Source organism: Hemitrygon akajei, chromosome 15, assembly GCF_048418815.1.
Source record: "Hemitrygon akajei chromosome 15, sHemAka1.3, whole genome shotgun sequence".
Taxonomy (NCBI): domain Eukaryota; kingdom Metazoa; phylum Chordata; class Chondrichthyes; order Myliobatiformes; family Dasyatidae; genus Hemitrygon; species Hemitrygon akajei.
In genome coordinates this window covers 56,949,522-56,976,276 of record NC_133138.1, presented here as the reverse complement: position 1 = coordinate 56,976,276, position 26,755 = coordinate 56,949,522, and the positions used below count along the sequence as shown (strand labels likewise).

The following is a 26,755-nucleotide window of genomic DNA, read 5'->3' as shown; positions in this document are numbered from 1 at the left end:
AGACCAAGATTTTCCCTGTAGAAGTGGGATGCAGGGGATTCATGGCTACATTGACAACCAGTCTATTGAAGAAGATGGGAGTGAGGGGTTATTCACTCCAACAAGCTATCAGGTCCTTGTCAAATGCAGCAGAAGAAAGCAGTAATTGGATTTGGATTAAAAGGAAAGACAACAACTGGGCTGCAAGATGAAGACAAGAGGGTATGGAACTGAGGGGGGTGTGTCTGGGATGCCAGGTAGCACCATTGAGCCCTCTGGAGACATCGTGGACTTATCATCAAAATGTCAAAGAATGTCAAAGAAGACCCCGATTGAGGTATCTACCCTCCTTGTCACCACTCCAAGCCCACCACCAACATCGAGAGTGCCAACTTATCATAGGGATTGAAACATCAAGTCCTATTAGCTTTACTCTACTAATTGAATGAAAGAGGAAAATGTTCCAGATGGTCACATTGTATTCACACAAACTATCTGGTAAATTAGTGGCCAGGAATTTGGCCAAGTCATGATATATGCATGAGCCAGTTATTTCCTAAAGCAATTGCACCACCCCATGATCTTGACCAGCACTTAATCATCATGGAACAGTGCAGCATTGAACAGACCATTCAACCCACAATGCTATGCCCACCTTGATGCTGATTTCTACTGAATGTCCTCCTCCTGCATTTCAAGCATATCCCTCCATTCCCTTCATACTCGTGTCTCGGCACAGCATTGTGGGCCTAAGGGCCTGTGTTGTGCTGTAGGTTTTCTATGTTTCTATCTAAAAGCCTCTTACACCCCACCAAACTGCCTGCTTCCACTACTACCCCTGACAACCCATATCAGGCAGCCACCACTCTGCATTTAAGAAAAAAATTGCCCCTCACATCACCTTCAAACTTCCTCCTTCTGACCTTAAAAACATTCACTCTAGTGTTTGACATTTCTACCCTGGGTGAATAATTTTGACTATCTACCCTATCAATGCCTCACATAATTTAAAAAACCTCTATCAGGTCTCCCCTCAGTTTCTGATGCTCTGGGAAGAACAACACAAGTTTATCCAACCTCTCTTTGGATAAACCTCTAATCCAGGTAACAGAAAATACAAGGAATACTCCAAGTGCATTCTGACTAATACTTTATATTGCTGCAGCGTGACTTTTATACTCAGCACTCCTATCAATAAAGGCAAAGATCCCAATGTTTTCATTACCAACTTTTCCACTTGCATAGCCACATTCAGGTTCATCCTGGTTCCCAAGATCCCTCTGTACATTAATGCTGCTAAGGTGTCTGCTACTAATGCATAATTTCACCTTTCACCTCCCAAAGTGCAACACCTCACAACTGTCCGGATTAAACTTTATCTGCCACCTCTCTGCCCATATCTATAACTATCTACATCTTACAATCCTTTATACTTGTCTATAACTCCACCAATCTTGGTATTATCTACAAACTTGCTAATCCATCCTTCTCAATTTTCATCAACTCATTGATGCATATCACAAATGACAGAAACCCCAGGATCAATCCTTGCAGAACACCACTGATCGTAGACCTGCAGCCAGAATAACAACTTCCCACCCCTATTCCCCCTCTTCAATTGGTACTTGCAATTCCAAATCCAAACTTGCAATTTACCATGGATTTATTTATTGAGATGTAGCGTGGAGTCAACCCAGCAATCCTCCAATTTAATCCCAGCCTAATCAAGGGACAATTTGCAATGACTAATTAGCCTTTCCAACATCTTCACACTGTGGGAGGAAACCAGAGCACCCAGAGGGAACCCATATAGTCACAGGGAAAACATACAACTCCTTACAGGCAGCAGGGGGAATTGAACTCGGGTTGCTGGTACTGTAAATCATTTTGATAACCACTATATTACTATGCCTCCCTTATTTCATGCATCATTGTCTTCTGAATCAACTTACTATGAGGAACCTTATCAAATGCCTTACTAAGGTTCATGTAGACAATGTCCACTGTCTTACCCTCATCAAGCACCTCTATCACCTTCTCAAAAACCTGTCAAGTTTTTAAGGCATATTGCTGCCTTAGCAGATTCCAGCTTGCAGCTCAACGTATCGGTTCCCTAACTTGCTTTCTTCCCTTGTCTCACACAAATATACAAACACGTGCACACAGAAGGGAGCTGTACAATGAAAGATGCCTGTCGAATAATGTGCTATGTTAAAAATAAAGCAAGCCTACAGTTAGTAACAAGGGGTTGGAGCAGTGGATGGAGGGGTCAGGGAAAGGCTTTAAAATAATGAGGTGATTAAATTATGTTCAAAAGTGCAAGATACCTTGCTGAGGAAAAGGTAGAGTTAATGAGAAAAATGTTAGTTTTTTTACTCTGAATATTTTGGACTTTCAGGTTTCAGAATTTTTAAATACCAAAGGTTACTTAATTTAGCTTTTATTAAATTTGTCATTAAATTATATGTCGCCAGGAAACAATTGTTAGGTCTCTAGATAGTTTTCTATACTGTGTTTTACTGAAACCTTTATTTGTTAGTGACAAGATAAAATTACATAAACTTGGCCTTTGGTTTTAATTGATAAACCTTTTTTGGAAACAATAGACAATAGGTGCAGGAGTAGGCCATTCAGCCCTTCTAGCCAGCACCACCATTCACTGTGATCATGGCTGATCATACACAATCAGTATCCTGTTCCTGCCCTCTCCCCATATCCCTTGACCCTGCTATCTATAAGAGCTCTATCTAACTCTCTCTTGAATGCATCCAGAGACTTGGCCTCCACTGCCTTCTGGGGAGAGCATTCCACATATCCACCACTCTCTGGGTGAAAAAGTTTTTCTGCATCTCTGTTCCAAATGGCCTACCCCTTATTCTTAAACTGTGGCCTCTAGTTCTGGAGTCACCCATCAGCGGGAACATGCTTCCTGCCTCCAGCGTGTCCAATCCCTTAATAATCTTATATGTCTCAATCAGATCCCCTCTCATCCTTCTAAATTCCAGTGTATACAAGCCTCCAGTCGCTCCAATCTTTCAACATATGACAGTCCCGCCATTCCGGGAATTAACCTTGTGAACCTACGTTACACCCCCTCAATAGCAAGAATGTCCTTCCTCAAATTTGGAGACCAAAACTGCACACAATACTCCAGGTGGGGTCTCACCAGGGCCCTGTACAGCTGCAGAAAGACCTCTTTACCTATACTCAATTCCTCTTGTTATAAAGGCCAGCATGCCATTAGCTTTCTTCACTGCCTGCTGTACCTGCATGCTTGCTTTCATTGACTGATGTACAAGAACACCTAGATCTCGTTGTGCTTCCCCTTTTCCTAATTTGACTCCATTTAGATAGTAATCTGCCTTCCTGTTCTTGCCACCAAAGTGGATAACCTCACATTTATCCACATTAAACTGCATCTGCCACACATTTGCCCACTCACCCAACCTGTCCAAGTCACCCTCCATTCTCATAACATCTTCCTGACATTTCACACTGCCACCCAGCTTTGTGTCATCAGCAAATTTGCTAATGTTACTTTTAATCCCTTCATCTAAATCATAGGTGTCAAACACAAGGCCTGCGGGTCATATCCGGCCCAGCGTACAATTATATCCGGCCCGCGAGATCATTTTAGATCTATTATTTTAATTATTAATGGCCTGGCGGTATGAAGCGCTGATAACACACAAATTACAGATCCCATAATGCAGCACAACAGCTGCCGATAGGCTACCCGGGAACATTCCCGCGTCAAGCGTCTGTTGCTGTATACAACGCTATTCTGAAGTCAAAGCTAACCCCTAACAATGGCGAAGAGAAAAGTTGATTCTGAAAAAAGAGTCTTTCAAAACCGATGGGTTGCTGAGTATAGTTTGTGAGATAGCCACTGATTTAAGAACACAGTTGATTGAAAGAAGCAACCCATTTATTGCATACTCGCTTGCTGTGGATGAAAGTGCTGATATGACGGACACTGCACAGCTGGCTATCTTCATCCGAGGAGTGGACTCCAATTTGTGCGTTACAGAGGAAATATTGAACATTAAATCGATGCACGGGACAACAACAGGAAAAGACATTTTTGAAAATGTATGTCAAAGTGTAACCAACATGAAATTGCCCTGGGACAAACTTATTGGACTTACAACAGATGGAGCACCGGCGATGTGCGGTGAAAAAAGTGGACTAAGTGGGAAGGATGCGGGTAAAGATGCAGGAGGAGAACTGTACTGGTGAGTTAACAACATAGATAGATAGATAGATACTTTATTCATCCCCATGGGGAAATTCAACATATCACTGCATCATACACCAAGAAACGCTGTGTGGTAAAGTCCTAAAGATGGAACATGTAATGAGCACTGTAACACAAGCCATAAACTTTATCCGAGCTAAAGGTTTAAATCACCGGCAATTTCAGTCTTTTATGCGGGAAATAGATTCAGAGTTTGCCGACATTCCTTATCATACAGAGGTGCGTTGGCTGAGTCGGGGAAAAGTTCTCAATAGAATTTTTAAGCTCAACAAGGAAATCTGTCAGTTCATTGCAGTAAAGGAAAAGACTCCACAGTTTTGCGGATGAAAAGTGGAAATGTGAGTTGGCGTTTCTGGCTGACATAAGAACACATCTCAGCGTCTTAAACCTTCAGCTCCAGGGACGTGACCGCTTGATCACTGACATGTATGATGCAGTGAAGGCATTTCAAGTGAAGCTGCTCTTATGGGAGACACAAATGCACCAGTGCAACTTGCCTCATTTTCCCTGTTGCCAAGTAATGTTGAACCAGGTCGGCGCAATGATGTTCCCAAATGCGCACTTTGCTGATAAACTGAGCGCACTTCGCACTGAGTTCGCACGGCGCTTTGGTGACTTCGAAGCACAAAAAATTAGTTTCGAGCTGCTTCGCAACCCATTTGCCGTCGACGTGGAAACTGCACCTGTACAGATTCAGATGGAGCTGATAGAGCTGCAGTGTAATGGGACACTAAAGGCAAAGTACGACACTGTTTATTCGCTCCATTCCTGAAGCAATGCCTCAGCTCCGTCTACATGCGGCTCGAACCTTGTGCATGTTTGGTAGCACATATCTGTGTGAGAAGCTTTTCTCAGTGATGAAGATTAACAAAACATCACACAGGAGTCGTCTCACTGATGAACACCTGCAGTCCATCCTGAGAATCTCCACAACACAGAACCTTACACCAAACCTAAACGAACTTATTGCCAAGAAAAGATGCCAAGCATCCAGCTCTGACAAAACGGCATAAGAGCAAAGAAAACTGAGTGTTTTGATTTGTTGTTGTTTTAACTTTTGCTGAAAAGCACAAATTTTATTTATATTTTCAGGGTTTTTTTGCAGCATGCTCATATTTCTAACTTGTATAATACTGACTGGAGATATTTTTATGGAAAGCAAAATATTTAAGTTATTTAAAGTTTTAGTTTATTTTTTCTGGAATAATATTCCTGTCTGTTTTTATTCATATTTATGTTCAAAAAATGTTTAGTTTTAGTGTGTTCAATAAATGTTTATCCTGTTCGGCCCGCGACCTAAAGTGTGCTTTGAGTTTTGGCCCCATGTGCAATTGAGTTCGACACCTCTGATCTAAATCATTAATGTATATTGTAAACAGCTGCGGTCCCAGCACCAAACCTTGCGGTACCTCACTGGTCACAGCCTGCCATTCCAAAAGGGACCCGTTAATCTTTGTTTCCTGTCAGCCAGCCAATTTTCAATCCATGTCGGGACTCTGCCCCCAATACTATGTGCACTAATTTTGCCCACTAATCTCCTATGTGGGACTTTATCAAAAGCTTTCTGGAAGTCCAGGTACACTACATCCACTGGCTCTCCCTTGTCCATTTTCATAGTTACATCCTCAAAAAACTCCAGAAGATTAGTCAAGCATGATTTTCCCTTCATAAATCCATCCTGGCTCAGACTGATCCTTCTACTGCTATCCAAATGTGTCGTAATTTCCTCTTTTATAATTGACTCCAGCATCTTTCCCACCACTGACGTCAGGCTAACCGGTCTATAGTTCCCTGCTTTCTCACTATTCTCCCACTAAACAGCGGGAGCAAAGTCTCTGACTCCCCTTTACCTCACTAGTAAATCAACAAAAGCTAGAATGTCTGTCCTATCCCTGGTGCAAGTAGGTATTTGTAATGGCAAATCAGATGGACCTGAATTATTTAATTGCTTGTGCAATTAGAATTATGTCCAGGAAATTAGGTCATGTTGCCTTCAACATACATCCCTGTACTTTGAGAATAATTGAAGCCAGAAACAAACACATGGGAGTTTGTGTAAATTGTCAAGAAAGGTATAGAAAAAATAACCAATTCTAACACAAAACTATGCAACAGACTGGAGTACAGGAGAGGAGAAAAAAATTGTATAAAACTCTGGTTGGACCATATCTGGAGTATCATGAGCAGCTCCAGCTCAGGAATTAAGTATTGGCCTTGCAGGGAGTGAATTTACCAGAATATTGACTGAACTCCAAAGATGAAATTCTGAGCAAAGACTACTTGGTAACTGTGGGCCCCAATTTAATATCCTATCTGAAAGATGATACTTCTTGCATTGCAACAAGGTTCGGATTGTAGATTTTCCTGTCTAAAACTTGTGCACTTATTCCCCAGAGTGGGAGTTGAACACGAGATGTGAGATTGAGAATAATGGGCTGTGTCCTTCCATGAGTAGCACAGTGCTCAGGGTGGGGCACTGCCGCAGCACTGGGATTGGCTGCAGGGGGCGCTAGCGAGCAGGTGCTGACAGCTCTGCCAGTCTCAAACATGGCGGCAGGCTCCTTGGTAGTCTACGGCCGAGTCACCGTTTCTCGTCCGTTTCGCGAGTATCTCTCGCTCTCGGGGGAAAACCGCGCGGCCAGAGCTCGAGTGGAACCTTGCCGACGGCACGTTTGAAGTGGCAGAACGACGGAGTCATGGAGGACGTGATTGAGATCAATTCAGACTCGGACTCGGACGTGGAGATAGTCGGGGTGACAACCCTGGCCCGAGACCTGAAGACCGAAAGCTGCGGATTATGCCGCTCCCAGCGTGACTGCTCGGAGGGAAACCGCTATCAGGGGTCGCAGCAGCCAGGCTGCTCCTTCGGGGTGAGTGTGAGCAGGGTTTGGTGACTGACCCAGAGATAAAAAACAAAGCGGAAGTGTTTGCGAGCAGTGATGGGTAGTTAGACGCGATGTTGGATGCTGGCAACCGTCGGGGTGCGCGTGTGACGTCACAAAGAAGTATCCACCCGGCGAGGAACCAGGGTTGGAAGATCAGACAATGGAGAGCAAGCTTTGAAAGATTCCTAGCATTCCCTAGTTGTGGTTAACAGCCACTGGTTTGTTTTGTATTGTACTTACTGGCACAGAATTGCTCACATCTTTCTGACCCTTTGTTTTGAAATCTTTGAGACCCGTCGCCAATCCTTTTGTGTACTTCAAAAACTTGCAGACACTGGGAATCTTGTAATAAAAACAAAAACAAAATGCTGGAAACACAGCAGGTCAGGCAGAGTTCAAAGTAAATTTATTATCAAAGTGTTACCATATTCAACCCTGAGATTCATTTTCTTGTGGGTGTATTCTATAAATCCATTGAATGATAACCATAACGGAATTGAAAGACCACAACAGCGGCAGCTTGTATATTCAGCCAGTGTACAAAAGACAGCAAACTGTGCAAGTACAAAAATGAAGTAATAGTAATAAGTAAGCAATAAATATCAAGAACATGAGATGAATGTCTTTGAAAGTGAGTCTATAGGTTGTGAGAACATTTCATTGATGGGGCTAGTGCGAGGAAACGATGCGAGTCAGCTGCACCGTTCCTCACGCTCACTGTTGAACTTGAACGCACGATCGTTACCCACGCTGTGTCATCAGTCTCCTAAACGCAGTGATACCCTCGCGCCAGCCGTCACTGGTTGCCCTCGGGTAACGCGCCGCCTCTGAACCTGTTTAGCACACCGAATGTTCGTGGGGAACACAGTGCTAAAATATTTGCAGACGACCTAATTCGGGCTGTGTTTAATAAGTAGCAGAGCGGCTACCTCGCTGCGATCTAGTGAAAGTCATTCCTCGAGCCAAACTTTTGTCGGCAGATAGATCCTACCTACCTACAAGGGGGTGGTGGGGTGGGGGCGCCCTGTCGCACTCCTCGCTCAGTCGGTCGCTCTCTCCGGACTGCGACCGCCGAGGCCCCGGCACAGGGACCTCCGGCCCTTGCCTTGTCCTCTCACTAGTGTGTTGCAATTATTTTATATATTCATACGAGGAAAATATATGCTGTGTGTTTAATATCCAAACATTACTAAAAATGTTATGATGCTATTGATTTATTAGAGAGTTATAATTGACTTATCACTATGTTCATGCGAGGAAAATATGAGCTATGTTTTTAATATTAAATTTGTTAGATAAACCCTTTTAGAAACGAAATTGAGTGTATTAGCCACTTATTAGTGACTGATAGTTGACTGATCACCTATATTCCGGTCGTGATTAAACCCACCCCCCTCCGTCGGCCGGTCCGCAAGAATATTGTCAATATTAAACCGGTCCACAGTGCATAAAAGGCCCCTGGGCTAGTGAAGTAATCCCCTTTGACTCAAGAGCCTGATAGTTAACTGTTCCTGGACCTGCTGGTGTGAGTCCTGAAGCACCTGTACCTTGCTGATGACAGCAGCGAGAAGAGAGCATAGTCTGGGTGGTGGGGGTCCCTGATGTGGATGCTGCTTTCCTGCAATACCGTTTCATGTAGATAGATAGATAGATAGATACTTTATTCATCCCCATGGGGAAATTCAACTTTTTTTCCAATGTCCCATACACTTGTTGTAGCAAAACTAATAACATAATGTAGATGTATTCAGTGGTGGGGAGAGCTTTACTCATGATGGACTGAGCCACTAATTTTTGTAGGATGTTCCATTGAAAAGCATTAGTGTTTCCATAGCAGGCTATGACGCAGCCAGTCAATATACTCTCCACTACACATCTATAGAAGTTTGTCAAAGTTTTAGATGTCATGCCAAATCTATGCAAACTCCTAAGGAAGTAGAGGCACTGCCATGCTTTCTTCGTAAGATGCTCCCCAAGATAGATCCTCTGAAATAGTGACACAGGAATTTAATGTTGCTGACCCTCCCCACCTCTGATGAGGGGTGGCTCATGGTTCTCTGGCTTCCTCCTCCTGAAGTCAGTAATCAGCTCCTTAGTCTTTCTGACATTGAGTAAGAGGATGTTGTTGTGGCACCACTCATTCAGATTTTCAGTCTCACTCCTATATGCCGATTCATCATCCCCTTTGATTCAGTGTACAACAGTGGTGTCATCAGCAAACTTGAAAATGGCATTGGAGCTGTGCTTAGCCACACAGTCATAGGTGTAAAGTGAGTAGAGCAGGGGGCTGAGAGCCTGTGAAAGAGAAATAATGTTACAGATTGAATCTCCTTTGTCAGGTCTCAGCATTTCTCTTCCCATGTCCTATCATCTCTGTTGTTACCTAATCAATTTTGTTTTTGACTTAGGCACAGCCTTTCTTCTATGTCTGTTGTTTACTGTCACCACACCTTCCTGAGCCCTGAAATAAACAGAACTGTCATCATAAATGAACAAAGTACACCAAAGGTAAACAACCAGTTGTGGTTGTATAGTCAAGGTTCAAACTAAATACACTAACTTGGGATAATTTTCTGCGGGCATTTATGGGGGAAAATGAAATACAGTAGAATTTTACAGGAAACTGTACATGTACAAAGGCTGACAAACAACCAGCATGCAAGAGAAAGCAACCTGTGCAAGAACAAATAATCCTGCGAATATGGGTGGTAAAGTGTTCTTGAAAGTGTGTCTGTAGGTCACAGAATCCGTTCAGGAGGTGTAGAAACCATGTATTCTCTGTTTATTATGGTAACTCATCATCTGAGTGTGGTGTGGTGAAAGCAAAGTGCATAAATTGTGTTTTCATGCTTATTTTGCAGCAGTTTGTAGATTGGGACTGCAGAGGTCATATAGTTGCTGACCGCTGAGATAATGCTCAATAATACTTAATTGTATGTTCACTAGTTGTCAATAAAGGATCGAAATAGAGAATTTGACTCTTTGGAGCAATCATTGGAGCTGTGGGCTTGCCACGCAAGAATTAACAACTCCGTTTGGGGTTGCAGGCTGGCGGCTATTGTTTTCTTTTGATATTGGATCTTATTTTTACCGCTACAGGAGACTTGTGGTTGTGGGGCAATGTCTGTCTGTCCCTGAACCTGCTGGTGTGATTGTACAACAATAACTGCTCCTGAACCTGCTGGTGTGATTGTAGGGCAACAACTGCCCCTGAACCTGCAGGTGTGGTTGTAGGGCAATGACTGTCCCTGAGCCTGCTGGTGTGGTTGTAGGGCAGTAACTGCCCCTGAAACTACAGGTGTGGTTCCAAGACTTCTGTACCTCATTCCCAATGGTAGCGGAGAGAAAAGATGGTGGAGGTGTTTGATGGGATAGTCATGTGGTTGATAGTCATAAAAGTTGACAGCAAAGAAACAAGCCTTTTGGCCAACCAAGTCTGCGCTGAATGTCAGTCACATATTTAAATTAATCCTATGCTAATACCATTGGTTTTTATTCTCCGTACTCTCAGAACAACTCATGCAAGATTCTGCCATTCACCCAACACACTATACAATTTAGAGGTCAATTAACCTGTCAGATTTAGGAAGTGGGAGAAAATTGGAGCATGTGGTCACAAGGAATACACAGACTGAACATAGCACCCAAGATAAGGACTGAACCAGACTCTTGTACTATGAGGCAGTGGCTCATTCAACTGCACCACTGTGTTGCCCTAAAAAATAATTAAACAGAAGAAAATCAAATATTATATTGATAAATTCAACTAAATAACCTCAATTTATTACCACAATTCTGCTTTCCACCTTCCCATTGTACATTTCGCCACCTGCCTCTGCCTTAAAAATATTCAATGACTTTTCCCACTGCCCTTTGCAGAAGAGTTTCAAAAAAATCTGGAGATGAAATAGTATCATCTGTATTGATTGGTTTTAATCAGTGAGTTCTAGAGTGAAAGTTGATACAATAGTATCCATGTGCTGCTAGCCTATAAAGTGTTCAAATACACTCCAAAAAAAAGCCATTAAGACTGCAATTTACCAGTTTACTGAATTATTTGTACTCACTCTACTGCTGAGAACACCATATGGTGTGGCCCCTTTTCAATTGGTACTCCAAGAATACATTCCAAGTATTATGTGAGGTAGCATCAGCTTTATTATGACTGATATTCGTCATGAAATTTGTTGTTTTGTGACGGCAGTACAGCGTAACACATAAAAACTACTAACTGTTATGAAAGATCAGTATTGCGAAAGAGGAATAGCAAGGTGGTGTTCATGGAGAGGCAAAGGGGAAGAAGTTGTACCTGAAACGTTAAGAGCTCCTGTGCCTCCACCATGATGGTGGTATCCAGAAGAGGGCATGTCCCAGATGGTGAGGGTCCTTTATGATAGACGCCACCTTTTTGCAGCACTGCCTTTGGACGATACCAATGTATCTTATGATTAGAAAAGTCTTAGGTTAAAAGCATTCCAGATAACTACAAGTCAAAGCTGTTGAAGAGGAACAGGAAAGCTAAGTGACTGTTTTGAAAGAAAGTAGGGAAATTTAAATAACCAGGTTGATGTAGGTGCAAGATGACATACAGAGATGAGTAAAAGATGTCAAGAGGTGATATGAATGGGATTCGTAAAAGAGCCCTTCTGCAGGAAGTACCTGTCAAACGACTCTTTGAATCATTATGAATTCCCTTCATCGGAAATCACAATGGAAATTTTGTGCCCTTTCCAAAGGAAACAAAGAGCTGGATCAACCATCATACCTGGCTTGAACAGAAACGCAAGTTATTGCAAGTATTCAGTAGGTGAGGTACCATGCATAGAGAAACAGAATTAATGTTTTATTCCATGGCTTTTCATCAGAACTTGGAAATGCATTTATTTGTAGGGAACAGGAGGATGTGCAAAAATAAAAGATTATCATTGATCCATGAGAATCCTGAAGGTAAAGATGGTGTTGCTGTCATGTGACAATGGGTGGTAAAGGCATTTTACTTATTTCTGAATTATTTGGGAAAAGATCATTAGAAGCAGATGAATGAGACCAAACGGTGGAACCAAAAAAAGCATCCCATCATCAATCACCTCAGAAACCACTGAACTGAAGTGGAAGTAAGTTGTTCTCGACTAACAGTAGTCGCTAGCTGATAAAATATATCACTTGCTTTGGTGAAATTAATGAGCTCATTGTTGAACTTGGAAAGGTGTGTTACTGAAGGATGACTTGCTCTTCTTTGAGTTTAATCCAGGCACGGTTGGGACAGAACTGAAATTATTGGTGACTAGAAGTTTGGTTACCCTTGTGCATTGAATGAAGGTTTTCAACAATACAATGCTTAGCATCGCAATACAGATGTTACATTGTGCCCAAAAACACAGGATAGCAGGTTGAAAGAAATACAAATAAATCACAATCCCCTGTAAGGGAATGACAAAAGTTAGGAAATAGCAGTATAGTTGCCCTGGTGAGAAAAGAGGGAACTGGGTACTGAAGTAGATGATCAGCGATGATCATATTAAATAATGTACCACATCAGAAGGGCAGAATGGCCTATTCGTATTCCTAAATTGTGTGTTTCTATGCAAAAGCAAGGGAAATTGGAACAAAAGTTGATGGAATTGTTTTCAGCTGAAGTGAGAACAAGATTCAGTACCTATGCAGATATTAGATAATAACACATTCCAGTTCCGATGAGAAGTCATTAACCTAAAACAATCCACAAGGGGTGATAAGTTCGTGGACTAAGGTAGAAGGAGTCAAATTTGGAAAACCTAGCATATTTATTTTACAACATATTCCCCACCTACATTTACACACTTAGTCCAGCAGTCGTGGAGCATACGGATCCTGGACCTCCAGAAAGTGTCCACATATGGGTGATTGATAAGTTTGTGGCCTAAGGTAGAAGGAGATGAGTTTTACAGCTCTTGTTACATGCAGATGCAGGCCAACTCCTTGAGGGATTATGCAGAAAGTTTGAAGTTAATAGCTCATCTCCTTCTACTTTAGACCACAAACTTATCAATTACCCCTGATGAGTTATTAACTGATAAGTTATTAACTTCAAACTGAGAGTTGAAAAATAAATGGGCTAGGTTTTCTAAAATTGACTCCTTCTACCTTTCTTTAACCACTGGTCAATATTAATGATGTTTTCTGATCTATTTCCCCAATTTTCAGACAATATTTTCTGATTACTCATGCAAATTATATGAAGATCACATGAAAATATAGTTTTGTTTGCGCAGTTTTCAGTGAAGTTGATTTTTATCTCATCACCTTCAATTGTTGAATATAAACAAAAAATATTGGTTTTAAACTGTAAGCTATGACCTCACAAAAGCCAATTGTAATTTATATTTTGAATATAATGGAGTTACAGTTCTTTGATTCCATTTGTAATTATAATAAGATTCCAGAGATAAATTGGTTAAGTATGTACTACAGAATATTCTCTGGATAAAATTAGAGGAAAATAGAGCAATTCTGGCTAGGAATAAGAGCGTCTCCACGGGCAGCCAAATACAGTGGATTCCTGGATTTGGGACACATCAGGACCAGTATATCTTGGCCCAACTGAGCAGCTGCCTCAAATAGCTGAAGTTTGATGGAAATAATTAAGGTACAAAAAGACAAATTATCATTTAACTGAGTAACAATGTATATATTTAAATGAAAACAGGACAGATTAGAACTCTGCCAGTACCTCTGCAGTGCTATAAAACTGTATTCAGCTGTGAGTCTGTTAAGAACATAAGAAATAGGAGCAGGAGTAGGCCATCTGGACCGTCGAGCCTGCTCTGCCATTCAATAAAATCATGGCTGATTCCTTTCATTATTTTATATGTTTCAATAAGATCTCCTTTCATTCTTCTAAATTTCAGTATGGTCCCAGATGACTCAATCTCTCTTCATAGTCTAACCCCCTCATCTTTGAAATCAACCTGGTGAACCTCCTCTGTATCACCTCCAAAGCCAGTATCTCCTTGCTCAAATAAGGAAAACAGAACTGCATGCAGTACTCCAGGCGTGGCCTCAGCAGTACCCTGTACAGTTACAGCATAACCACCCTGCTCTTAAATTCAATCCCTCTAGCAATGAAGGCCAACATTCCATTTGCCTTCTTGATAGCCTGCTGTACCTGCAAACCAACCTCGTGCATCATGCACAAGCACTCCCAAGTCCCTCTGCACAGCAGCATGCTGCAGTTTTTTTATTATTTAAATAATAATCTGATCTTCCATTTTTCCATCCAAAGTGGATGACCTTGCATTTACCAACATTTTATTGTATCTGTCAGATCCTTGCTCACTCACTTATCTTAACTTATCTATATCTCTCTGTATCCTCGGCACAATTTTCTTTTCTGTTCCATTCAGTGTCATCAGCAAACTTAGATACACTGCACTTCCAGATCGTTAACATATATCGTGAACAGTTGCGGGCCCAACACTGACCCCTGTGGCACACAGCTTACTACTGATTGCCAACCAGAGAAACACCCATGTATCCCAACACTCTGTATTGGTTAACCAATTCTCTATCAATGCCAATACTTCACTCCCAATTCTTTGCATCCTTATCCAATGGATAAGTCTTTTATCTGGTACCTTATGGAACACCTTCTGGAAATCCGAGTAAGGTCCATCTGTTCTCCTCCATCCACTGTGCTTGTTATATCCTCAAAGAACTCCAGTAAATTTGTCAGCAGGACCTGTCTTTGCTGAATCCATGCTGCATCCGCCTGATGGATCCATTTCTTTCCAGATTCCTCGCTATTTCTTCTTTAATGATAGTATCAACCATTTTCCCAACTACACATGGTCTATAGTCATGGTCATTTTCACAACTACTAAATGGTCTATAGTTACATGCCTTTTGCCTACATCCTTTTTTAAACAGTGGTGTGACATTTGCCTTCTTTCAATCCACCAGAACCTGCCCAGAGTCTAGAGAATTTTGGTAAGTTATCACCAAACCTCTGCCATTTCTTTCAGTACCCTGGCATGCTTTCTATTAGGACCGGGGGCTTGTCTATCTTTAGGCCCACAAGTTTGCTCAGCACTACCTCTTTAGTGATAGCTGTTGTATTGAGGTCCTCACCTCCCAATGCATCCATGTCATCTCTCTTCGTCGTGTTGGGGGTCATCTTCTGTATCCGGTGCTCCTGGTGTGGGCTCCTGTATATCAGTAAACCCAATACTGATTGGGAGGCTGTGTCGCCGAGCACCTACACTCCAGCCGTCTAAAAAAGCAGGATCTCCCAGTGGCCACCTGTTTTAATTCCACTTTCCATTCTGATGTGTCAGTCCATGGCTTCTTCTACTGCTGCAATGAGGCCACACTCGGGTTGGAGGAGCAACACCTTGTATTCCATCTGGGTAGCCTCCAACCTGATGGCATTAACATGAATTTCTCAAACTTCCAGTAATCCCCCACACCTTCACCATTCCCCATTCCATTTCCCTCTCTCACCTTATCTCCTCACCTGCCCATCACCTCCTGTGGTGTTCCTCCCCTTCCCTTTCTTCCATGGCCTTCTGTCCTCTCCTATCAGATTCCCCCTTCTCCAGCCCTTACTCTTTTCCATAGATGCTGCCTGGCCTGCTGAGTTCCTCCAGCATTATGAGTGTGTTGCTTGTATTAATTCCAAATAGTTATTGACATGTTCATCCTGTGTACGTTGCCATGCTCTTTTGTTTAACTGAACTGAAAAAATCAGTGCAGACACCGAAGCAGTGGACAGTCTTCATACGATACTTTAAACGATTGCATCCTCCGTTTCTTCATTTCATTGTAAAGTTCAAGGTAATTGTCGATGCCTTCAAATTCTTTATGCTGAAGTAATGAAATAATTTCATTTTCACTCCTTGTTGTTTCTGGCATCTCTAAGCTTGAGTGCTTGAAACTGCAGAGAACAAAGCAGTTCTTACTGTCTTACTGCTTATTTCTCATCAACTATCTGTGACAAAAATACTGTTTTTTAGAACACAAACACATACATCTGACAGTATTAGTTTATGGGTCGTGTTAGAGTGAATAGTTAGTTGAACGGAAGTATTATAGCAAGTGTATGCTAAATGATATGATACAGAATATTGAAAATGGACATTCCTAACTTGCTGAGAAAATGGCGGACAGCTAATTCTAAGGAACAACCTTTGAATAACCTGGGACTGCCTGTACTTTTTATTCCTAATCATTTATAACAAATGCTATCACCAAAAATACCATGTTAATATTATTCTGAGGAATTAGCATCTAGATTCTTTGCACGTTCATTCAAAATCACTTCTTTTCTTCAATTCAGAGTGACACAGTGGGCACAATAAGCCATATCTTCATTGGACTTGTGATGCCTTAGATCTCTGAGTAATTGATCCAAAGAATTTTATCTGATGTTCACAGTGCAAAAAATTTCCAGACTATATGGAAATATTGTTTTGAGGATAATCCTGCTTTAAAGAATAGGTTTCTAAAATTCAAAGTAAAATAATTGGACATTTCTTGTTTTCTCTGCTTTCAGGAAAATATTGATTTAACAGGGGATGAGAATGAAGTGCACAATCAAGTGAACAGCACTAAAGATATGGGGAGTATGTGGGTCGATTCAACTAACTATTACCAAGCAGAGCAAAGCCCACAGATTCCTGTTTCCAACAACTTGAATCATTTTATGCTGGATTCTGATGAAGATCTAATGAATGGTAATGGAGGACACCTGTCCCCTGAGTTACAGACTGATTCAATAAAGGGCAGGGAAGAACCTGACCTCAAAGTTCTTCCCCTTCTAACAGCTGAATTTACAACTGAAGAGAATTCATCATTACCAATTTCCAGAAAGCTTTCTAATGAAGACACTTTGCCAGAACTAGACTTCATTGGTGTTGATGAAACCTGGGATTCCCACATCACTGAAACAGATGGGGATTTCTGTAGAACTTCAAGTCAATTAAGTATCAGTTCTATTTGCAGTGTAGATTCAGCTACGGACACAAGTATAAATAGTGATGTAGAATCTCTGGAAACATTTTTCCCTGATGTAGTTGTTCCATATTCATCACCAAGTAGTAATGGAGGTCTTTTGGAAGATCTTAAAAGCATCTCTCAGGAATCTGACCTCACAGTTGATGAACTTGAAGCAAACTTAAGTATGGATATTGAAGATGTACCACCATTGATACCCCAGGACACCGAGGATCTTAAAGTGAATACTTACCATTTTGCTTCCAATCTAAATATGCCAGCAATGAAATCTTGGCAGCAGCTTCCAAGTCAGGATCAAAAAAGTGAAAGTGATTTATGTTCTTTACCAATTGAAAGCAAAGCACATGACAGTGCCTTGGCTTTGGATCAGTGTGATGATCAGAATCTATCACCAAACAAATCTGAAAGCCATTTACTGACTTCAAACGAAACTAAGGAAGCAAGTCCAAACAGTTCTGTGGACAAAGAATTGTTGAAAAAATTTCACTATTTCATGGGAGTACCAGTTCAGCACTTGTTTGTTAGGCATCTTAGAAATGAAAAATGGCACAAGGTGAGACCTGTATGATAAAATATGACCACAAACGATAAAACAAAGTGTAACGTGTATGAATCTATACATTATGGCATTGTTTCAGAAGCAAGCACAGATTCAAAAGGAAGTTTGTAAGTCAAGCCATTTGATTATGACTATCTGATTATTTGAGTCACTAACCCCATTACAATATTTATTTATTTAGAGATACAACATGGAATAGGTCCTTCTGGCCCTTCAAGCCGCACTGCCCAGCACCCCCAATGACCCAGATTTAACCCTAACTTAACCACGGGGTAATTTACAATGACCAGTTAACCTACCCGGTATATCTTTATGAAACATAGAGTGAAATCTCTCCTTCTAACCTACCTGGTTTAATTTTGCTAAGTGGATCATGATGAAATCTGTCAAAGTATTGTCATTTAAATAAATTTAATCTTCTTTACTTCTGTCACCAAGCTGTTGGACCCATTCCGTCAGGCTGTAAATTATATTGGTGATGGCTTTTGACTGGAGCTTGGCCTGGAATATATGTTATGTTTGAACTCTCTTGCGAATCTGTATGTGCATCAAATCAGTAGTTCAGATGTGAATATTACTGTAACTCCAAATCATTTCCATGCTACCCTTTAACCCTCTGATTAGGTCTCGGGCTTTTGATGACCTCTAGTTTTGAATGGAGAGCAAGACATGCATGTAATAGTTCAGTTGGATAACAACATGCATGATTGTTTATTTGAGCTGAGGTCAAGCTGGAATTAGATGATTACACAAGTGCCTTCTCAGTTCTCAGAATCAAAATCAACCTCATACTCAGAAACATTGCCTCATGATCTGCCGTACAATGGATGTGCCACTTTGCAGCTCACTCCTGTGTTGAGGAAGAACCAAAGCATTTCAATAGTAAAGTAGGGAACGCTCCACAAATACAGCTTTTGCATTTACAACTGGAATGAACGATTAGCTGCATTGTATCGCTCCAAAACAGTGCAGGCATTCATATCGAATACTCATGCTCTTGTAGACACCTCTCCTATCCACCGTCCTGCACAAGGAACCTGCCTCAGCACTCTTCAGATCCTTCTACAATCCCCAATCCTCAGGAAACCTTCAGATGCATTTATTTACCACATGTACATTGAGGTGTTCAGTGAAGAATGTTGTTTGCATTAACAATCAACACAGCCTAAGGATGTGGATCAGGGACATCTCAGATTGAGTCCACAGCATCCATTCTTAATTGGGAGGGTGAGAGTCCACATTGGTAGGCGGGGTGATGAGTTCAGGGAGTTAAATGCTAAATTAAAGGACAGGACATACGAGGGTTGTGTTCTCAGGATTGCTTCCCATGCTACATGCTGGTGAGGCCAGAAATAAGAAGATCATTCATCTAACACAAGGCTAAGGAGATGGAGCAGGAGGAAGAGCTTCATATTTTTGGATTATTGGTCTCTCTTCTAGAGAAGGTAGGACCTGTACAGAAGGTGCGTTTTGCACCTGAACTGGAGGGGGATTAATGTCCTACCGGGAAAGTTTGCTAGTGCTGCTTGGATTGGGGTGGGGGGGTGCAAGGGAGTTTAAGCTAGAGTTGAAGGGAGAATGGGAACCAGAGCACCAGAACAGATTGTGCAGAAAGATGCTGTGAAATTACGTACAAAGTCAGGAATCAAAAGGTTGAACATGGTTGGACTAATTTTCTGAACTGCATTTATTTCAATGCAGGGAATATTGTAGGAAAGGCAGATAAGCTTAGGGCATGAATCAGCAAATAGATTTATGACATTGTAGCTATTAGTGAGACTTGGTTGCAGGAGGGACAGGACTGGTAGCTTAATATTCCAGGGTTCCATTGTTTTAGGGTGGGGTGATATTACTAGTTAAGGAAAATGTCACAGCATTGCTCAATCAGGGCAGACTAGAGCACTTGTCTGGTGAGGCTTTTTGGGTAGAACTGGGATATAAGAAAGATATGGCCACATTAATGGAATTATATTATAGGTCACCTCCAACAGTCCGTGGGATTTAGAGGAGTAAATTTGTAGAGAGATTATAGACTATTACAAGTTTGTGATAGTAGGTGATTTTAACTTCCCACATATTGACTGGGACTCCCAAGCTGTAATAGGGTGGGATAGAAAAGAGTTTGTCAAACGCGTTCAGGAGATTGCCTCAATCAGTACTTAGAAGTTCTCACTGGAGAGAGCACGGCACTAAATCTCCTAAATCTGACAGAAGTTTGTGTAGAGGAACACCGTGTATCAAGTTATTATAATGCCATTAGTTTCAAGGTAATTATGAAAAAGGATAGGTCTGGGACTTGGGTTGAGATTTGTAAATGGAGAAAGGCTAATTTTGATGTATCAGAAAGGATCTGACAAGTGTGGATTGGGACAAGGTTGTTTTCTGGCAAAGGTATAGTTGGTAAGTAGGGAGTCTTTAAAAATGAAATTTTGAGAGTACAGTTTATATGTCCCTATCAGAATAAAGGCAAGGATAATAGGTTTAAGGAACCTTTTGAGATAACTGAGGCCCTGGTTAAGAAAAAAGGAGGCGCATTGCTGGTGTAACACACAAAATGTTGGAGAAACTCAGCAGGCCAGGCAGCATCTATGGAAAATGTAGTCGACATTTCAGGCCAGAATCTATCAGCAGGACTGGAGAAAAAAAGCTGCGGAATAGCTTTGAAAGGTGGGGGGAGGGGAGAGAGAAACATCAGACAATAGGTGAAACTTGGAGAAGGAGAGATGAAGCAAAGAGCTAGGAAGTTGATTGGTGAAAGAGGCAGTAGGCCATGGAAGAAAGGAAAAATGGGGAGGGGGTGGAGGAAGGATCCTTCTTGTTCTAGCAGATGGAGCGTAGATTCTTGGTGAAGCAGTCTCAAAATCTACGTCAGGTCTCACCGACATACAAGAGGCCACACCAGGAGCACCGAACACAGTATATGACCTCAACAGACTCACAAGTGAAGTGTCACCTCACCTGGAAGGACTGTTTGGGGCCCTGAATGGTAGTGGGGGAGGAGGTGTAGGGGCAGGTGTAGCACTTGTTTCACTTGCAAGGGTAAGTGCCAGGAGGGAGATCAGTGGGGAGGGATGAATGGATAAGGGAGTCGATCCCTGCGGACACTTCACCTGTGAGTCTACTGGGATTCCTGTGTGTTAGATGCTCCCTGTGTGGCCTCTTGTATATCGGTGAGACCCAATGTAGATTGGGAGACCGCTTCACCAAGCTTCTATGCTCCATCCGCCAGAACAATCAGGATCTCCCAATGTCCACCCATTTTAATTCCACTCACATTCTCATTCCGATATGTACATCCATGGCCTCCTCCACTGCCGGGATAAGGCCACACTTAGGCTGGAGGAACAGCACCTTATATTCCGTTTGAGTAGCCTCCAACCTGATGGCATGAACATCGATTTCTCAAACTTCCAGTAATGCCTCCCCCCCCCTCACCATTTCCCATCCCCTTGTCCCTCGCTCATGTTATCTCCTTGCCCACCCATTGTCTCCCCATGTTGCTCCTACCCCCCACACCTATTATTTTTTTCTTCTGTGGCCTTCTGTCTCTTTCACCATTCAACTTCCTAGTTCTTTGCTTCATCCCTTCCCCTCCAGGTTTCATCTATCACCTGGTGTTTCTCTCTCCCCTCCCCCCAACTTTCAAATCTACTCCTCGGCTTTTTTTCTCCAGTCCTGCCAAAGGGTTTTGGCCCAAAATGTCAACTGTACTTTTTTCCATAGGTGCTGCCTGACCTGCTGAGTTTCTCCGGCATTTTGTGTGTGTTGCTCAGATTTTCAGCATCTGCAGATTTTCTCTTGTTTGCGTAGCAGGTATAGGCAGGTTGGAGCAAATGAGGTACTTGAACAGTATAGGAAATGCAAGGGAACCCTTAGGAAGGAAATCAGGAAGGCTAAAAGGAGGAATAGGATTGCTCTAGCAGACAAGGTGGAGGAGAATACTAGGGATTTCTACAGATACATTAAGAGCAAAGGGATTGCAAGGGACAGAACTGGTCCTCTGGAAGATCAGAATGGTAATTATGCATGTAGCTGAGAGAGATGGGGAGATCATAAATGGATTTTTTTTTTGCATCTGTGTTTACTGGGGAGACAGGTACAGAGTGTATAGAAAGGCAAAGTAGCAGCGAAGTAATACATATTTCAGAGGAGAAGGTTTGCTGTCCTGAGCCAAATTCAGGTGGATAAATGCTTAGGGCCAGACAAGATGTTCCCTCGGACCCTGTGGGAGGGCTGGTGCAGAAACTGCAGGGGCAGTAGCAGAGGGATTTGAAACATCAGTGCACTGCTGTGGAATTGTAGGACAGCTAACATTGTTCATTTGTTTAAGAAAGGCTCCAAGAATGAGCCAGGAAATTATAGGCTGGTGAGCCTGATGCCAGTAGTGGGTAAGTTATTGGAAGTTATTCTAATGGACTGGATATAGAAGTATTTGGATAGACAGGATCTGTTTAGGGCTTTGTGCATAGATTGTGTCTAACCAATCTAATCGTTAGTTGAGGAAGTTACCAGGAAAGTTGATGAAGGTAAGGCAGTGGATGTTGTCTGCATAGTCATTAGCAAAGTCTTTGACAAGGTCCTGCATGGGTTTTGGTCAGGGAGGTTCAGTTGCTTGGCATTCAAGATGAGGTAGTAAATTGGATTAAATATTGGCTTCGTGGGAGAAACCAGGAAGTTGAGCGGTAGGGCACTGAGGAGCACGGTAGAACCAAAGGCTCTGGGAATACAGATCCATAGTTCCTTGAAAGTGGCATCACGGGTAGCTAAGGTCATAAAGTAAGCTTTTGATGCTTTGGCCTTCATAAATCAATGCATGGAGTGTAGGAGTTAAGATGTTATGTTGAAATTGTATAAGATGTTGGTGAAGCCTAATTTGGAGTATTTGTGTGCAGTTTTAGTCAACTACCTACAGGAAAGATGTAAATAAGATTGAAAAAGTGCAGAGAAAATTTACAAGGAATGTGAAAAGACCTGAGGTATAGGAAAGGTTGAATAGATTAGGACTTTATTCCCTAGAACTAAGAAGATTGAGGGGAGATTTGATAGAGGTATACAAAATTATAAGGGATATAGATAGGTCATGGGTTAAGGGTGTAAGCCGAAATATTTTAGGGGAACAGGAGGGGAAGCTTCTTCGCTCAAAGGGCAATGAGTTTGGAACAAGTGCCAGTGGAAGTGGGGGGGTGCTGATTCGATTTCAAGATCTGAGAAATTTGGATGGGTACATGGAGGGGAAGGGTGTAGAGGGCTATGGTCCAGGTGCAGGTCGATGGGACTAGGCAGATTAATGGTGCAGCATAGACTAGATGGTCCAAATGGCCTGCTTCTGTGCTGCTATATTCTATGACTCGACGTGCTAGAGGCAGCCGACAGGTGTCAGCACACATTCCGTCCGGCATATCCCGGTGCCATATCTCTTCAATTATTGAAGCTCAAACTCATTCCTTGTCAACACTCCCCATGTGTTGTTTGTTTTGTGCTGTATTTTAAAAACTACAGTGGTCAGAGCTCTTGAGGAAAGCTGGAAAAAGTATTTAGTCTCACTTTTTAGTCAAACGACTTTCTCCACTTTCTCATCTCATTCCTGATCTAATGAGCTTGCCACCACAGCTCCTTTTTGCAGTATTTCTTCAGGCATTTTTGTTCAGTTAATTTTGAGGTGAAACCTGCCAAAACCTCCTTGGGGGTGACTGGAATTCTAGTTTGGTTCATTCTACTTGAAATTTGTTTTCTAAGACTTGCACAAGAATCTGCCTGTAACTGTGGGAGAGAGGTGTATGTCTCTTTTAATGCTGCTCTGTTTGAGCGTAAATCTGCCTCTGCGTGAACAGCACCAGTCACGTAGTTGAAAATGTCACTGGATGTGACTGTTGGCCACTGTCATTTAAATCACTTGGGTAAGCTGAGCAGCAGAGAAATGGCACTGGGTACAGGAAAATCTCACATCAAGAATACAATTTGATTTGAATAATGTACGTTACCTCTCTTCAAACCATAGGTAAAATTGGATGATGCTGTGTTAGTGCCATTTTCAGTATTGGTTTTCCTGCAGTTGTACAGATGAATTTCTAGGTCTATATATTTTAAGTAAGAACTCTTGTCACTTATTTTTCTGTTTCTCATAAACACTGCCTCAGTTGTTTCTGTGGCATCCATTTGAGGTATGATGTACTGGTACTTTTCAACATTGTATTCTAGGTGGTCCATAAGGCCAGAAGACACAGGAGCGGAATTAGGCCATTCAGTCCATCAAGTCTGCTACACCATTCCATCATGGCTGATTTATTTATCCCCCTCCTGTCTTCTTCCCGTAACCTTTGATGCCTTTACTAATCAAAAACCTATCAACCTCCACTTTAAATATACCCAATGACATGGCTTCTACGGCTGTCCATGGCAATGCATTCCACAGATTCGCCACCCTGTGTTCACCTCCTGACAAGGTATTAGTTGTGCACTTGGAGAGTACTTGAGATACAACCTAAATTATTTTTTCTTCATTATTTGTAGATTATCATGGAATGTGATAATGCCATTGCAGCTAAGTAAAATGTCTTTAAAGATTTACTACATTTTTAAATTGTAGTGTTCTTTGCAAAACCAGAGCGTTGTAATGTATATGTAATGCATACATGAAAGCTTTGCATTTATATGTACACATATATCAAAGCTTGAGACAGAATTACTAACTGACCATTGACTTAAGATCAGCTTCTCTGCTCACACAATGAGTTCCCATTCTATCCAGGGTTGCCTTTTGCAGACATTGTATGCTCTTGGGTTCGTAGCAGGAGGAGAAGTATTAATACAGAAAATTAATATGTTGCTGACCAACCTCTATAAACAACTTAACTGGACACAGAGTTGACAGAAACTTGGGAGTCATTTCTGGCCCATGTAGCCGAAGTAGTTAAAGAGAAGAAAATAATGAGAAGAGGTACAAGTATTTATACAGTAAAATGTAAGTGATCCACGACATAACTGTCAGAAAATTCCATTGCTTTGGCATCTGGCTCACCAGGCTCTGTTTCCTATGCTCCCTTTAAGTGCACTGGGGCCCCATTTTGTTTGCTTCTTTAAACTTACCAGGCTCACCAGAGCATTTTTTGTACATATAATAGTAAAAGTGTGATGAGGTATAATTGGAGTAATATCCAATAGTCCAGAAATCTGCTTCTCCATCACCATCAGAGTCTTGAGGATGCTGGATTATCAATCTTTGCTATAATTAACACTGAATTTTTTAGTGTATATGGTAATTTGCAGCATTTTTTATTAATTTTAATATTTGAGAAGTGTTCTTACTACTTTAGGCTGTTCCTGAAAGCACTAATGCCTGGCTTGGGTTATCCTCTCATTCTGACACAATCTGGTACCTTGCCCCTATGTCCACCACTCATAGAAACATAGAAAATAGGTGCAGGAGTAGGCCATTCGGCCCTTCGAGCCTGCACCGCCATTCAGTATGATCATGGCTGATCATCCAACTCAGAACCCTGTACCTGCTTTCTCTCCATACCCCATATATAAACCTTAATTGTAGACTAACTTCTGTTTGAAAATTGAGGCCTCTGAGCCAAACCCCTTTTTTCTCCTCACCTCAGTGTCAAAAAGGCAGCCAAGAGGATAAATGAACTCTGGCTGATTTGCATTCCTAACTTGTGGTCTATCAGAGCTCTCCTAGTGAGATCAGCTAACTCATTACCAACTGTGATATGTAGTCTTTTGTTTGCATAGACTTTGTGGCTTTTTGACCTTCCTAGTCAGTATCACCATCCTAATCAGCACAATGCAGCAACACCACAAACCGGAAGGTCGGTGCTTCAAATAGTTGAAATTAACTTAGTAACTACCATGCTTTTCTTGATGAATTAGTTCATTGTTTGTTTTTCCTCTACACCAGGTAAATCAAAATTCTCATTCATCGACAGCTTGTCTAAATAAATCAAAGGAACCAGAGCTGATCTCTCAGAGACAGTGCAGTATGATAAACAGCACCATTGATGAAAACTTTTGCCAAGGAACCCTTCAGTTTCTGATGGATTTTGTATCCCCTCACCGTTATCCGCCTCATAAAATTGTGCAGTATACAATCAAGAAGATACTACTGAGCAATGAATCCTCCAGCACAATTATGTCTGCTTATATGACCCTAATGAAGATCCAACAGTATGTACTAATTTGTTTTTTTTAAGATCAAAGTTTATGTAGTTAACCTTGGTGTCATCAATCCATTTAATGTTCACTTGCAGGAAGTATCATTCTGTTGTTTTTAAACAGATTTCCAGCATTATTTACACATTGGCACTGGTTGATTCACCAATAATGTAGTGTTTTCTGACCAAGTTGGAAGTTACCAAAAAAGGTACCAGTATTAAAGCATATTTTTTATTCTGTATTCTCTGGAGTTCAGAAAAATGATAGAAGAACTCATTGAAAATTAGAAAATTCTTACAGGCTCCTGCCTGATGTGTCTACAACTCAGGCCATCATTTTATAATGAGAGTTTTGTTCACCACACTAAGAGAAGGATCACTAGAATGTTACCTTGAGTAAATTGTATTAGCTATAATAAAAAGGCTGGACAAATTTGGGTGAAACACTGGAATGAGACCCCCCCCCCCGCCCCCCATCACCCAGCATCTTGCTAGCAAATGTGTAGTCACTAGAGAACAAAATTGAGGACCTGAGTGCAAGATTAATGTATCGAAGGGAAATGAGAACTTGCTGTGTTCTGTGTTTTACCAAGATATGGCTTACTGCCAGCTTGCCAGATATGACTATCATCGGCTTCTCATTACACAGGTTGGGCCAAACTGCTGATTCTTTAAGGGCAAAAGGTGGAGGTGTGTGTCTCATGATAAACACTCTGTGGTGCTCTGATGTGGCAGTTTTGCCACACACATGTTCCCCTGACCTTGAACACCTAATGATCAAATGCAGTCCATTCTATTTACCAAGGGAGTTCTCATCTGTGATCTTGACTGCAGTTTATATACCACCATCGGCCAACCATATTCAAGCGTCTGAGATACTGCATGATAACAACACCAAACAAGAAACAGTCCATCCTTTCTCATTTCA

The 26,755-nt window shown here is 41.7% G+C and overlaps 1 protein-coding gene across 9 annotated transcripts in view; it reads left to right on the top strand.

The window, feature by feature from the left end:
• The window catches only part of simc1 (SUMO interacting motifs containing 1), a 94,947-nt gene that overhangs the window by 55,072 nt on the left and 13,120 nt on the right, over nucleotides 1-26,755 (top strand). For 8 of the 9 annotated variants that reach the window (XM_073067620.1, XM_073067624.1, XM_073067622.1 and 5 more), the window contains 2 exons: nucleotides 16,652-17,665; nucleotides 25,575-25,840. In XM_073067620.1, coding sequence (XP_072923721.1) covers nucleotides 16,652-17,665; nucleotides 25,575-25,840 — 1,280 coding nt within the window. Of the gene's footprint in view, nucleotides 1-6,768; nucleotides 7,108-16,651; nucleotides 17,666-25,574; nucleotides 25,841-26,755 lie in introns of those variants that run through there. The other variant, XM_073067619.1, reaches the window with a different exon arrangement.